The sequence below is a fragment of the Aythya marila genome (genome assembly GCF_965140915.1).
Source record: "Aythya marila genome assembly, chromosome: 4".
NCBI classification, from domain to species: Eukaryota; Metazoa; Chordata; class Aves; order Anseriformes; family Anatidae; genus Aythya; species Aythya marila.
The window spans coordinates 32,394,748-32,407,893 of record NC_139045.1 but is presented as its reverse complement, the minus strand read 5'-3'; the positions used below and the strand labels follow the sequence as shown (position 1 = coordinate 32,407,893).

Sequence of the window (13,146 nt, the reverse complement as noted above, 5' to 3'; positions counted from 1 at the left end):
ATGCTATTGGGAGAAGTTTTTATGTACTTCAGATGCTTTTTATAGCTGACTCCCTCCAGAGTCAAATCCTGACACGTTCCTAGCGCTAGGAAGCTAATGGCTTTACCGCATGTTTGTTGAAGGCCGTGTGACAAATCCTATACGGCAACTGAAGGAGAGGACGCTCGTGCACCTGTTTGTGGAAGTGTTACATAAAAAGTCCCGAGACATATTTTAGCATCTACCAGTAAGCTGAGCAACTTGACCTGCTTTAGGCTCCATAGGATGTATAGTATTAAATTAACCCCAAGAAATAGAAAGGAAAAAAAAAAGACATACTAACATGAAAAAACACATTTTATTGCACTTAAGTTATAAGAAAATAAAATTTCTAAGTGAATCAAACCATAGACACAATCCCTTTAAAGGTTGTTTTCCTCCATCATGTCAGGTTGTTACATAACTAAAATTAACCAACTGGAATCTGATTGTTTTAAATCAGACTATAAATAAAACAAAAACAAAAAAAAAAAAAAGAGGAGGAAAAAAGATCGCCTAGGATACAGTGTTAAACCACTTTCACAGTTCAGCTTGAGTTGTGGCTCTTGGAGAATGAGGCAAACCATTTGACTCTTTCATTTCTCATTTTGTTTGCATGTGACATCTTTACAAAAACGTAAGTTTTTGCTCTGTCAGTTCCTCCCAGCAATAACTGTAACAGTTGTTTTTTTTTTCTCAAATACTGTAAAACACTAAGACTGACCAGCAACTTTATTTCATTTTTGTATTTTATAATATTTTTTAAAAATTTTGTCAGTTTTTTTTTTTTTTTTTTAATGTATGTTCATTCCATTCACCACAGCCCTCACAAAGAAAAATTTCCCCACAGAACAGGCTGCAATAGCTTTGTTCTAAGGAATGTGTTTTAATTTTTGCCCAGAAAAAAGAAAATAAGCTTTGCACACACACTCAATTCTTTATTTGCAGGCAAACTTCACTCTTAATTGTCTGAAACTCTTCCACTCTCAGCCTCTTAGAGGCACAGTTGGCTCAAGTTTCAGTGGCAAAAAGTCTTTTTCTGTAACCAAACTAGAGCAAATTTGGAATTCAGTCTGGGACTAAAACGTCACAGCAGAAAAAAAAATAAAAAAAAATAATTTGCTTTTCTTTCTTTCATTTAGCAGCATAAATAAGTTTGGCCACTGGGAATACAGTACAGGGGTGGGACAACAATCCCGTAATTGAAGACCTACTTCTAGCACCAGCATTGCGAATTAAATCCATCAGAGGACTCTCAAAACCCAGGACAACTTGCCACCTCAGAGCAACTTATGCATTGAAGAGTGTAGATGGAAGCAACAGTAAATAGATTAAACAGAGGCTAATACTGTGATTGACATTGGCAATGGTTGGCAAAAAAAAAAAAAAAAAAAAAAAAAGGAATAAAAGAAAAAAAAGAAAAAGCTCTGATAAAACTGTACAAAACAATTCACAGTAATATTTCAGCTTTTCCACACCAGGAATGGACTCCTTCTGGTTTTGCTTTTGTTTTTGTTGTCATTGCAGATGCTCTCTAGTTTTTGAAAGTCAACCAGTGACTGCTCGTAGAGGTTGGGAGGGACCTCTGGAGGTCGTCTGCTCCAACCCCTGCTCAGAGCGGGGCGAGGGGAGAGCGCGTTGCTCGGAGGGGCTGCCCGGACCCAGGGGGCCCAGGGGTGCACGAGCAGGCTTGCATGTGCAGCTTCTTTCGAGATCTTTGTGGTAAAATAACCTGTTAACAAGAACTGTAACATTATTATTTTTTCACCTCCAAATTGCTGAAGGAAGCAGTTGGAGGAAATTAAAGAAATAATTGCACCTGGTTTCATTTCAAAAGTCATATTTCTGCAAAGCTGCCCCGGTCGAAAGTGTAGCCTTTTTATGTGACGAGACAGCAAATGCCTCACTTGTCAGTTAGAGTTCATCATCTTTGTCTTCTCCTTCGTAGTCTGTAGGTCTTTAGGATCTGTTGCCCCAAGCCAACATCCTGCACCACCAAGGACAAGGGATTTTTTTTTCCTTTTTCTTTTTTTTCTTTTTTCTTTTTTTTTTTCTTTTTTTTTCAGGGGGAGGGAAAGGAGAACATCGTCTACACGTTTGGACAAATTAATCTTTCTGCCCTTCACTTCATATCCACGTCAAAGTCCAATACCAGCAGCTTTGTTTCCTCAGTCCCATTTCGGCTTCCAACCGCACACACTAGCTTTGTGTTAGAAGCTCTGATCCGCCACACGACGCCTCCACTTCCCCCACTCTCCAATGTAACTAGATTTCGGATAAATTCACCCGTTTTCAAGTCCCAAAGTTTTACAGTCCCATCATCTGAGCTGGTAATTACAAAGTTCTTGTTGAACTGTAAACAGGTCACAGCACTCTGATGCTTGTTGGGACCTAGAGGAGGAAACCAGAACATTTTTGTAATTAGAACTCAAGGACAGCCAGCGCTGCATCTAACATAAATATCCATCAATTTGCATACAGCTGTTTCTATCTATTAGATGCATTAACCCTGTTTTTCTGCTTCAAAAGGTACAGAAGCCTTGCCCCATGTTTTCAAAAAGTGAATGCAGGCATAGAAAAATTCCCCGTATTTCCTTCTTTGTTATAATGATCTTGTTTTGTTTACAGCAGGGCAAGTGTATACCTGGGAATTCATGAAAATGAGCGTAACCATCCAGAATGAGGTGGCCACTACGACTGTTTGTCTCCACGTCCCTTTGAAGTGTTATTACGGGATTACTCTACCAGTAAGTATTGATGGATATATAGATAAGACATATAAATTGTTAAAACAGCAGCCTGCTTTCCAGTGAAGCTTAATTTTCTGCTGTAGCTAGCATTGCTGGATATGATGTAAGACCTTTTTTAGGGGGGTACAAAACAATGTGTTCATGTGCACGATGCCCGAGTGGAAACTGAAATCTTCTTTATTACTGAACTAAAGAAAACATCTTCCCCTCATTTCTTTTGATTTATTGCAATAGACAGGGTACTTTACCTCCCGCTCCAATTAATCAGTAGGCTTTGAAACATCCAAGTGACCCCTAAATAAGTACGCTGACTGACTGTTTTGAGATGTCATTTCCTACATACTTCTGTGGCTTATTAGGCTAATACACCCATACCGAATTTCTATCAGTCCAGACCATCTGCCTTTCATAATAGGCAAGTGATTTGAATAGATTAGATTAAATACATTTTGTTCCTCTAAAGATCATACAGCTGTCATCAGAAAAAATTATATTTAAGTTGTAAATGGTCCGTGGTTGTTTCTTTGCATGTCATTTTTAGAAGTTTTGACATAGGATCTGCAGCACAGATTACTGCAGGCAGCTTGATTTACATGAAGGTAGTTTGAGCTCACCTTGCAATGTCTGTAAACATTGTCCTGTTTTAATGTCCCAGATTTTGACTGTAGAATCGGCATTCCCAGACACGAGTATATTGTCCTTGAGTTCCATTCCACTTGTTAAAGACTGGTGGCCCGTCAGCGTGTGAATGCAGTTTCCTGTCTCCACATCCCAGACTCGGATGGAGGTGTCAAGAGATCCACTCACCACATGGATACCATCAAACTACAAGAAAGGTAAATCTGTTGTGAGCAATTATATCAGGATCTTACAATGCTCTATATGAAGAAGGCTATTAAGCATATTTAATTCACTAAATGCGATGTTAGATACTGCATATGTATATATTTGGAAATGGCATTACAAAATAAAAGTTCAGTCTACATAGAGACTGAAGTGACTGTTCGATATTAGAGCAGGCGACTTGTGGGCAGCATAATTTCCTGTTGTAGACATGGCCTAGGAGGTACTCTGCTTGAGGAGAACAACACTGAACCATTGGTCTTTCAGATGTAATACAACCCTTTTACACAGAACAGAATCTTGGCTGTGCTGCAGGGTACAACAGTAAAAGGATGCCATTTTCATAGGAAAGAATTAAAAAAGCCAAACCTGCTTTTCAGAAGTCAGGGGGGCTTTAAGCTGGAGAAGGGCAACAACATGAATCCAGAACAAGCTATACAAAAGCCAAAACATAGGGAAATGGAGGGAATTGAAAAATGCTGGATGTAGCCATTTTATAATCATAATTGTGTGCAGTAAGGAACTCTTCCTAGTCATCGTTGGGAAAAGTATACAGGCTAACACAGATGTCCAAATTCTTAGATTTTCTGGGCGTATATACATATAAAGTAAAAATATGTTAAACGTGAACATGTAGAGGAATCAGCTACGAGATTAGATACTTTTCACCAAAAAGATCGGACATGTAGAGAATATAAAGGTGGAAAGTAACTTGAATGATAGCGACAATGACATAAGAGTCCAGGATTCTCAAAAAAGGAAGGAAAAAAGAGCAGAAGAATAAAAACAGTGGGCTTCAAGGAGGAATACTTCAATAAATTGAGACTTCCTTCCCATGTGGTTGTTATGTATCTATTCTCTGAGGGGAAGAAGAGTTCAGGAGAGTTGGCACTTTCTTAAAGACACAAACTATCCTTGTGTGAAGGAAAGATAGGAAGTGTAGTAAATTACCAAGACCCACTTGGCTGAAGTACAAGGAATCGTACAAAAAGTGGAAACTAGATCAATAGGTGCGTATAAATGGGACAAAATCAGAAAGGCAGAGCACAAAACAAGATAAAACTAGCAAGAGCTGTTAAGGACGATAAAACGCTATTATATAAAAATTATTAAAAAAAAAAAAAAAAAAAAAACATGAAGAAGGCCAAAAAATAACTAAAAAGCTCATTTATGCACAGTGGGAAGGAAACACTAAATGAGGCCAGCTATTTAACTTTTTTTGTTTCAGTCCTCAGCCATCTGAGTGTAGGCTAACAGCACTGACACCGGTGACAACTGAATACGAGCTTCTGCTAGAATAGGAAAAAAAATGCATAAGGCAAGTTGTTTGAAGACAATTCCAGAGACATCTGCTGCTATCTTTGAGAACTCATGGACGATAGACAAGACTTCAGATGGCAAATACAAGTTCTCTTTTTATTGAAGGAGATGATGATGGGAGATGGGGAATTCTGGATCAGTCAGCCTAACTTCAATTTCCAGAAGAAAGTAACAAATAATCTGTCTGGTTGTAAGCAATGTGGTAAGTAACAACAAATGTCCATTTTGGGAAAACGTGCTTAACCAATGTTTCTTCTGTGATGGTAAAAAGCCATGTGAAACGGCAGATGTCTTGGCTGTATTTTCATCAAGATGGAGGCAAATTTGGTGCAGAGATACTTTCAGTTCAGAACTTTGTTTACCATGTTATTAGACATATCACAAAGATTTCTGGGAGTTCTGGCAATTAGTATTTTCATTAAGATTTGTGCAACATTTAAAATCTAAAATTAACCCAGAGCAAAGTGTAAAAGCTGAGAGAGAACTGTGAAGATGTGAACTTGGCTTGAATGCATGCAGGTACAACTGCAGCCTGGGAAAATGATGACTTGGCAGGAGCCTTTGCTATAGGTAGGGTAAGGCGACACTGTCTGTCTGTCCGTCTGGACTGACTGGTATCCAGTAAAGGAGAACAGAGAACCCAGTTAAGAGAACTCAGCTCTCTGACTGCTGCTTTCCATAAAGGCCTCCTAGATCTTAGAACATCTGAAATCACTGCCTGCAAATATGGTTGAGCCTGGCACTTCACTTCAAAAGAACTTAGGGAGTGACTGGCACATGCAGACTGCTTACCAGCATACACTGCAGTTCTGGTAAAGAAAATATATACTACAAACAGACACTCTGGTGTCTGAAATAGACATATGCTATATAAGGCATGTAAAATAACTTTCCAATTCTAGCAAGCATTGTTAAGACTTTGACTGGAATTCTGCATCCTGCTTTGGGCACCCTACTTCCCAAGCAGGATGTGAACAATTTGAGTTTGGATAAAGGACCAGGAATGGTGAGTAGCCAGCACACTTCTTGGGTGGAAACACCATGGGATGTTTTTCTTCTAAGCTGAACTTACTCAAGGACCCTGAGAATCTGTAGATTATTTCAAAGGCAGCTAAGAAAGAGATGACTAAGAAAACGCAGTGTGGTCTGTAATCTTAAGTTGCTGCATAAGGATCTCTGGCAAATGGTAGGGGGTCCACAGAAGGGGAAATACTGAACTGTAAGAGAATCCACTGTGAAGCAGGGATGGGGAAGGCAGGCTGGTTATCAGCCTAATATTCTATTTATGGGAGCTGTGTTGTTTTGGGCTATTTCAGCAGGAGGTCACTATGCAATTTTAACAAATCTTCCTCTCCTAGAACTGTAAGCACCTGTAGCATTCTGCCCCCTAGAAAATTATTTTGATAATACCAAGTTCCATTTACAGGGTATAAATACTATCAGTGAGAGTAACATTACCCAACTACTTGATCCGTTATTAGTACAGTTTCAGAGCAAGACATGAATATTCATCAGCCAGAACAAGAGCCACTAGTGAACATAAGGCAGAATAACATACACTATTCCTCAATTGCACCAGATGAAATAAAACTGTAATATTTTTAAGAGAGAGGTGATACAGCATTTTTAACTTGTTTGCTGCTCGGTACAAGAATACTCCTCAGCATATAAATGTAAGGGAAGGGCTGGAGATATCTGATAAATTTTACTGCATATTTTTCAGAAGAAAATCAATTAGGCATCTTGTTCACATTTAATCTATTATGGTGAGAAAAACCTTATGATTAAAGAATTTAGGAAAAATGTTCTCTAGCACAGAGCTTCACTTTCTGTGCCATAATCCAGACTAGTTACATACTGAATGCTACTTCCTGGTTGTAAACTGTAATTGTTAATTTCTTTTTCAAGTTCTGACAGACTGTGGTGAGAACAGGCAGAAGCATGAAATTAATTTATTTCTCCTTTATGTGCCTGGAAGTGATACTTTGACTTTATGAATGAACAAGATGATCTCTTGGATTAGTAAAGGTAAGAAGAGTCTACGCATGTCTTTGCCAGCATAGGTCTGGTGAAAAGTCAGGTGACAGGTAAGCAATAAAACCATGCCACAGAGTAATACCAATAATAACCTGCATCTACAGTAACATGTCTCTGCTGACTAAGCCTAACAACTGTAAGCCTCGACTCTGAGAAAAGGAAGCAGAAGACTGGAGATTTATGTCAGGGCATTCAAATTTTAGGTTTAGCCTTGCTGTGAATTACAGCTTGGAACTAGAAGATGTGACTACAAAATAAGGATAAACAGATTTGTATAATTCAGAACAATAATCCAATGAGGTATCTGGCACATTTTCAAATACTCTATTATCTGATTTGTTTAAATAGTAACATTAGAGCTTCTTTTAGGGAAACTGATAACAAAGCTCCAAAATACATGGCGGGAAAAAAAAAAAAAAAGCAAAACCACTTAACTTGCTGGGACAGAGATCTGGGCTTTGTTACGTTGGGTGCTTTAAAAATGCTCCTCTAAAAAAACCTCACTCTCTAAATTAAGACAACATATAACTATAAAAATTGGAGAGGAGACTATCACAGATGATCCTATATTCCTGTGGCCTGTACAATTCCGGAGTAGGTACTCACAATTTAATAAACGAGGTGAAATACACCGACTTTAAATGCTAATTAACTAAAGCAGCAGATGCAAATCACTTACCTGTAATGAATAGACTCTGTTAGTATGCCCTTGCAGCGTGTGCAGACAGGTCTCTGTCTCTGGATCCCACACTTTGACCATAAAATCATATGCACCACTTACAACCCTTCTGCCATCATATTGAACGCACCGAACTGCAGCTACGTGGCCCATCAGAACATGTAAACACTGGCCCGTCTCTATGTCCCAAACTCTCAGTGTAGCGTCTCGAGAACCACTCACCACTCTGCAGGAACAAGAAAACCCCTCCTATACTTAGTATCGGAAATAAAAGTATTAGAACAATTAGATTGGGCTACAGATCAGTTAAAAGTTATAATTTGGGACACTAGGTAGCATTTGTCCACTGGCTACCAAGGCCTGGTTTGGTATGACGTTTCATTAGGGTTGCAAATGACTTGAGTGTTTTTCTTCATTGCTGTACTCACCTCTCCAGGACACATTTGATATAATTAGCAACCAGTACTTAAAAAGCACTTCATTCCTGAACAGCAAAATAATGCCATGGGAAACTGTGGACTATTGTGTCCACCCATGAAAGCTTATGAATATGTCAAGTTCAAGTTAGTGCTTTGAGCATCCCATTTTAATGACTGAGTTAACTAATTGTAACAATGAAACAAAGAAGATCTTTAGAAGTTATACTTTACTAAAAGAACAGTTATTCTGCTTGATTTTTTTTCAGTTTATACTTTTAAGAGCGTTTTCAGGCAAGAACAGAAATGAAAAGGAATTAATATTAAAGGAACAGGTAAAGGAAAACTTCATCGTTCTTCAAAAAAATAAGAAATACAACCAGTGGGCACTCTGTCAACTACTCCATGCCATAGCCAAGTAAGGGATCTATGCCAATGTTCCTTGACTCAAGACATGACATACTATTGCAGAAATTATGATGCAATCAATTAAAATCTTAATAAAATACTGCACCAACAATACTTAAAAAGTCATTCTGCAAAATGAGTAAAAGTTTGTAACCTTTACAAAAAGCTAAGAAGAAATTGTTCAGTGTGGGAGACTGGATCACAGCATACTAGAATTAGTTTCGAAATCAGGTAAAATGTGACTTTATAAAATCCATGACACTTCATTTTCTGTTCTTTAATTAGCACTCTTATGCTCTTGCTTCTATTAATCATCTCCTCCCTTGTGTTGATTTATGTAGTTTAGTTTGGATGCTTTGCCCGTTTTGTGTTTCGCTCAGTGTTTGATTAGGCACCCAACTTTAACAAGCATTTTCTGTAAACACGGCATAAATTACAAGCCAAACCGTGGCTGTCACTTTGGGCAAAGACTTACCTTTTCTCGTGGAGATGCATGCAACGCACCGTGGAGGTGTGGCCGTACAAGGTGTGTATGCATTCTCCAGTCTCAGCGTTCCAGACTTTCAAAGTTCGGTCTGTGGATCCACTGATGATGATGTTGTCCCTCATCTGTGATGACCAGACTCCGCCTGTGTGTCCAACTAGCGTTCTCAAACACTGAAAATAAACGTGGGGCTCAGTTACTGCTTAGGCAGAGCTGAAGGGAAATTTAAGAAAAGTAATCAAGGAGGTAACAGTAGTTTCTCATAGTGAAAGCCAGAAGACTCCTGGAGACTTCTCTGTGCTTGAACTAAAAATTCCATCTGTTAGAAAAGGCTCGTGAAATTTCTCTCTCTCTCATTGGTACTTTAAGGAATATTCCCCATAATCTTGCTTTTGATAAAGTAAACTGTCTTTCCAAATTTCTCAATACAGGCCCGAAGTCTTTTTCTCAGTATTTTTCTGAGTCACTGAAGGTTTTCCAGGATGTTTCTGAAGCATATGTATTAGAACTGGAGAGAGTATTCACTTAGTAGTTCTACCACCAACCTATAAGCCATATACTCCTATTTTATTTTTCTGTTTGTTTTTCCAGAAACATCACAGTCTGTAAGCAGCAGCTACAGCATCAATACTGTAAAATCGCGTTTCAAACCTTTCTCAGACTTCACTGTTGCCCAGGAGAGAATCCCCCATTACACACGCGCAGCCTCCCTTCTTTGATCCTAGCTGTATGACATGATTTTTCACCATGTAGAAACAGCGTTTGCTCACACCTACTTGTATAAAACCTCACCCACTCTGGAGCAGCGGCTTGTCTCTGCCTCTCGGTCTGTATTCCTGTAAGTAATGGCTGTATACGTCTTTCTTACTGAGCAGCAGTGAAGTGCTAACTAGTACAGACTAGACCACATCCTTGCAAGAACCTTCTAGAAGGATATTCCGTAAAGATTTTGCATTTACATTAACAACGTGATCTCTCTAATTACCCACGTTCTAACCCAATTAAATATGTGCCATGTTGATTTTCGCATTGCTCTATTTTCTTCTGCTGTGTCATGGGATGCAGTCTTGCACTGCACACGGCCATCTACCTCAGCGCTATTATTTTTATCAGTCAGACTCATATCTGCAGGAGAAAAGAGGTCAAGACTGTTTGATGATCTCTTTTTCTGTAATCTAATGCTAAGTGGCATTAATTTCCATGGCCTTCCTCTAACTGTTAGTTGACTCCTCTTCACGTAGTCCAATATTTTTTATCTGAGATAATGTATCCTAAACACACAGTCTTTAGTTTACTCCGTTTAAATAATGACACATTTTAGCTTTCTTCTCCTTTTGAAGAAACACAAGTAACTTCAGAAACAGATCAGAAAATACAGGCTATCTGGATCAGCTGTAATAAAGTAAGCCCTAACTTTGGTAGCTGTCGTTTAACATCCTTTCAAGTTTCTGCTGAAATGAAATGTTCTATCATCACTGCACGTTCTGTTTCCATCATATGACTTTTCTCCAAAAATAAATACTTTTTCTGCATCAGTGACCAATAGTACACTAATTTCTGTTGGTAATATCCTGTCCCTTCTAACAAACATACTTGAAAATCCCTTGCTTTTCTGCTGTACATAGATTTCTGGTTCTTTAAAATCTTTTACCAGTATTCTACAATTCCTGGCTTCTAGCTTAATTCACTGCTAACAAATCCATCTTTTTCAGTTCATAGCTTCTCTTCACTTTTACAGCTCCAAAACATTTTTTTTTTTTAATTTCAACTGATTTGTTCATATTTTAAGAAATCATCCTTCTAAAGCAGTAAGAACACAGAATCCTTATTTTGGGCTTTACATCTGTCAAGGGGATTATTTAGTCATGTTCATTTGCACAAACCAACCTTCAGGGTTCCTGTTATTAATTCTTCAGTATCAGTAAGCATAAGGGCTAATACAGCAGTCTCCCATCTTTCACATACAATACTTAGCTCTCTTTAAGGTTGGAGGTAAATAGTCACACTAGGATTTGTAATTACTTTCAAAAAAATTACTGAACATGAATTGATAAGTCCTGCTAGTATGATCAACTTTATATATTTAAAAGAACATTTTGCTTTTGAGAGGGTGGTATACAGAAAGCAAGTATTTTTCACTTGAGCTTAGCCTGCCCTTTTCAATTAAAAAATGAAAAATTTAATATGAGTTCCATCATTAGACAGATTGTTGTGGGGAAGTCAGTAGAGGCAGGGTGAAGCTGCCCATTGCTTTTAATTTTATTCTTCCCCACAGTAGTATTTACAATCCTGTTGAGGAATTTCTAGGCATGCAAAGACAAATGCTTTACACATTCAGCTTAAACATTAAAAATGGATACCTTTTACATCTTAAACATGTTATCCTCAAAAGCTGTCCTGGTGTTCAAGTAACTGTATCATTAAAACAAAACAAAGAATACACGAGACTAGTTTCGAAGGAAAATCTACTATTTCCCTGAGGTCATTTCTGTATCCATATAGAGCACGGACAGTCACCTTAAAACAAAAGCTGTGTGCTGAGTAGCTGTGATGTTCTAACATGAGTGAAATGTTCAGTACTGTCTTTTTGATTGCACATATTGTTTTGCTTCCCTAAGCCAAAATTAAATTATTGAAGCTTATTAAATTCCTGCCTGAGCTGGATCTAATTTAATAGGAAATATTTAAACCTAAAGCAAGTTACATTTTTTTTTCTGGCTCAGCAATATAGTGGCTTAGAACGAAAAACAAACTGTATTTGAAAACAGAGCCAGTAAAATCAACACACCATTTCAATAACTTAGAAACAACAGAAAGAATGATAGAAGACAAGTGAGATCTAGAGGGGTAAAAGCAGGCTAAATTAAGCTTTAAGGGAGATAAAGCAACATATCTGTCCAAATTCTTTAGAATCCATGTCACAAATGACTCCACAAGAATAGAAGAATTGCCAAGAGAACAAGGATATATGCCAACGGTAACATGAGCAGCATTGTAATTTCACATCAAGGTGACTTTTTTGAACTGGACTAGATTCTGTGTGGGGAAAGATGACCCAAATGTTTACCAGTATTTTTGCTGAATGTTGTGCCAGACAAACCAAAGACCATGCTGGGTGTGGCCTGATAAAACTGTGGTAGCTGATAAAACTATGGCTCCTACTAGCTCATTTCCTAAGCAATTCAGCAACATACTCAGCTTACCTTGCCGGTAACTGCTGACCACACTTTTAATGTGTTGTCATCAGAGCCGCTCACTATTCGGTTACCGCAGAACTGAAGGCATGTGATGACGTGATCATCATGACCTTTGAGCACCTGACAATAAAGAACATGAAAATGTACACTCACGATTTAACTCAGGAGATCAGAGATAAGCAGGGGAAACAAAGTGCTATTCTGATTCATAAATTATAAAATGGTAGAGTAACTTAAAAAATAATATGGCCCCTTAATCCTGTGTGTCAAGTCTAATTTACTGCCAGCTGAGACCAAAGAAGGTATTTTCCTTCTTCCATGGAGTAATACTGCATTGCTTGTCAAGCATACCACAGTTATTTTAAACCTCCTACAAGTACCAGGATAAATCAGTAATAAAAGTAGGATAAATTAGTAGCTGGACATTGCTTAATTCCTCTGCAGTTACTCCATCACATGTTCATAATCATTTTTTTGTATTTTTTTTCCCTTCAGACTTTTACATCTTAAGAGTCATTTCAATCTTGAACAAAAAGCAGGGCACTGTATTTTTTGCTGCGTATTTGTATTTCTATGGTCAAGGCCAACCATGTCTATTGGCCCCTTACCATTGTAATCTGTTAAATGCCAGGCAGCACCAAAGTCAAAAAACTATAAACAGTAAATTAAATGAAATACAAGAAAAAGAGAACATTTAAAGTGCTGGAAATGTGGATTGGAATCTAACTCCACAGATGTAGGATTTTCAATACTTGATTTGGGAAAAACTCCGGTGTATTTTACTGCAATACAGTAAAAGAATAGTTATCAGAACACACAGAAATGCTTTTATTCAAGATATCTGAGCACTCTTCAAGATGTTCATCGAAATGAAATGGGCATTTGGCTAATGCCTGAGGCTGTAATTTTAATAATAATTCCAAGATAACTTGATGTGGCGTATCAAGGCAAGAAATACAGAGCCGTTGCCAGAGATGTACATAAGTCACGGCCA

The 13,146-nt window shown here is 38.0% G+C and overlaps 1 protein-coding gene across 6 annotated transcripts in view; it reads right to left on the bottom strand.

Moving 5' to 3' along the window:
* Positions 1 to 367: 367 nt before the first annotated feature.
* FBXW7 (F-box and WD repeat domain containing 7) overlaps positions 368 to 13,146 on the bottom strand; it is a 164,950-nt gene continuing 152,171 nt past the window's right edge. For 5 of the 6 annotated variants that reach the window (XM_082758779.1, XM_082758777.1, XM_082758778.1 and 2 more), the window contains 5 exons: positions 12,159 to 12,272; positions 8,947 to 9,128; positions 7,648 to 7,873; positions 3,383 to 3,593; positions 368 to 2,409 (listed from right to left, as the gene is read on the bottom strand). In XM_082758779.1, coding sequence (XP_082614905.1) covers positions 2,141 to 2,409; positions 3,383 to 3,593; positions 7,648 to 7,873; positions 8,947 to 9,128; positions 12,159 to 12,272 — 1,002 coding nt within the window. In that variant the 3' untranslated portion in view covers positions 368 to 2,140. Of the gene's footprint in view, positions 2,410 to 3,382; positions 3,594 to 7,647; positions 7,874 to 8,946; positions 9,129 to 12,158; positions 12,273 to 13,146 lie in introns of those variants that run through there. The other variant, XM_082758782.1, reaches the window with a different exon arrangement.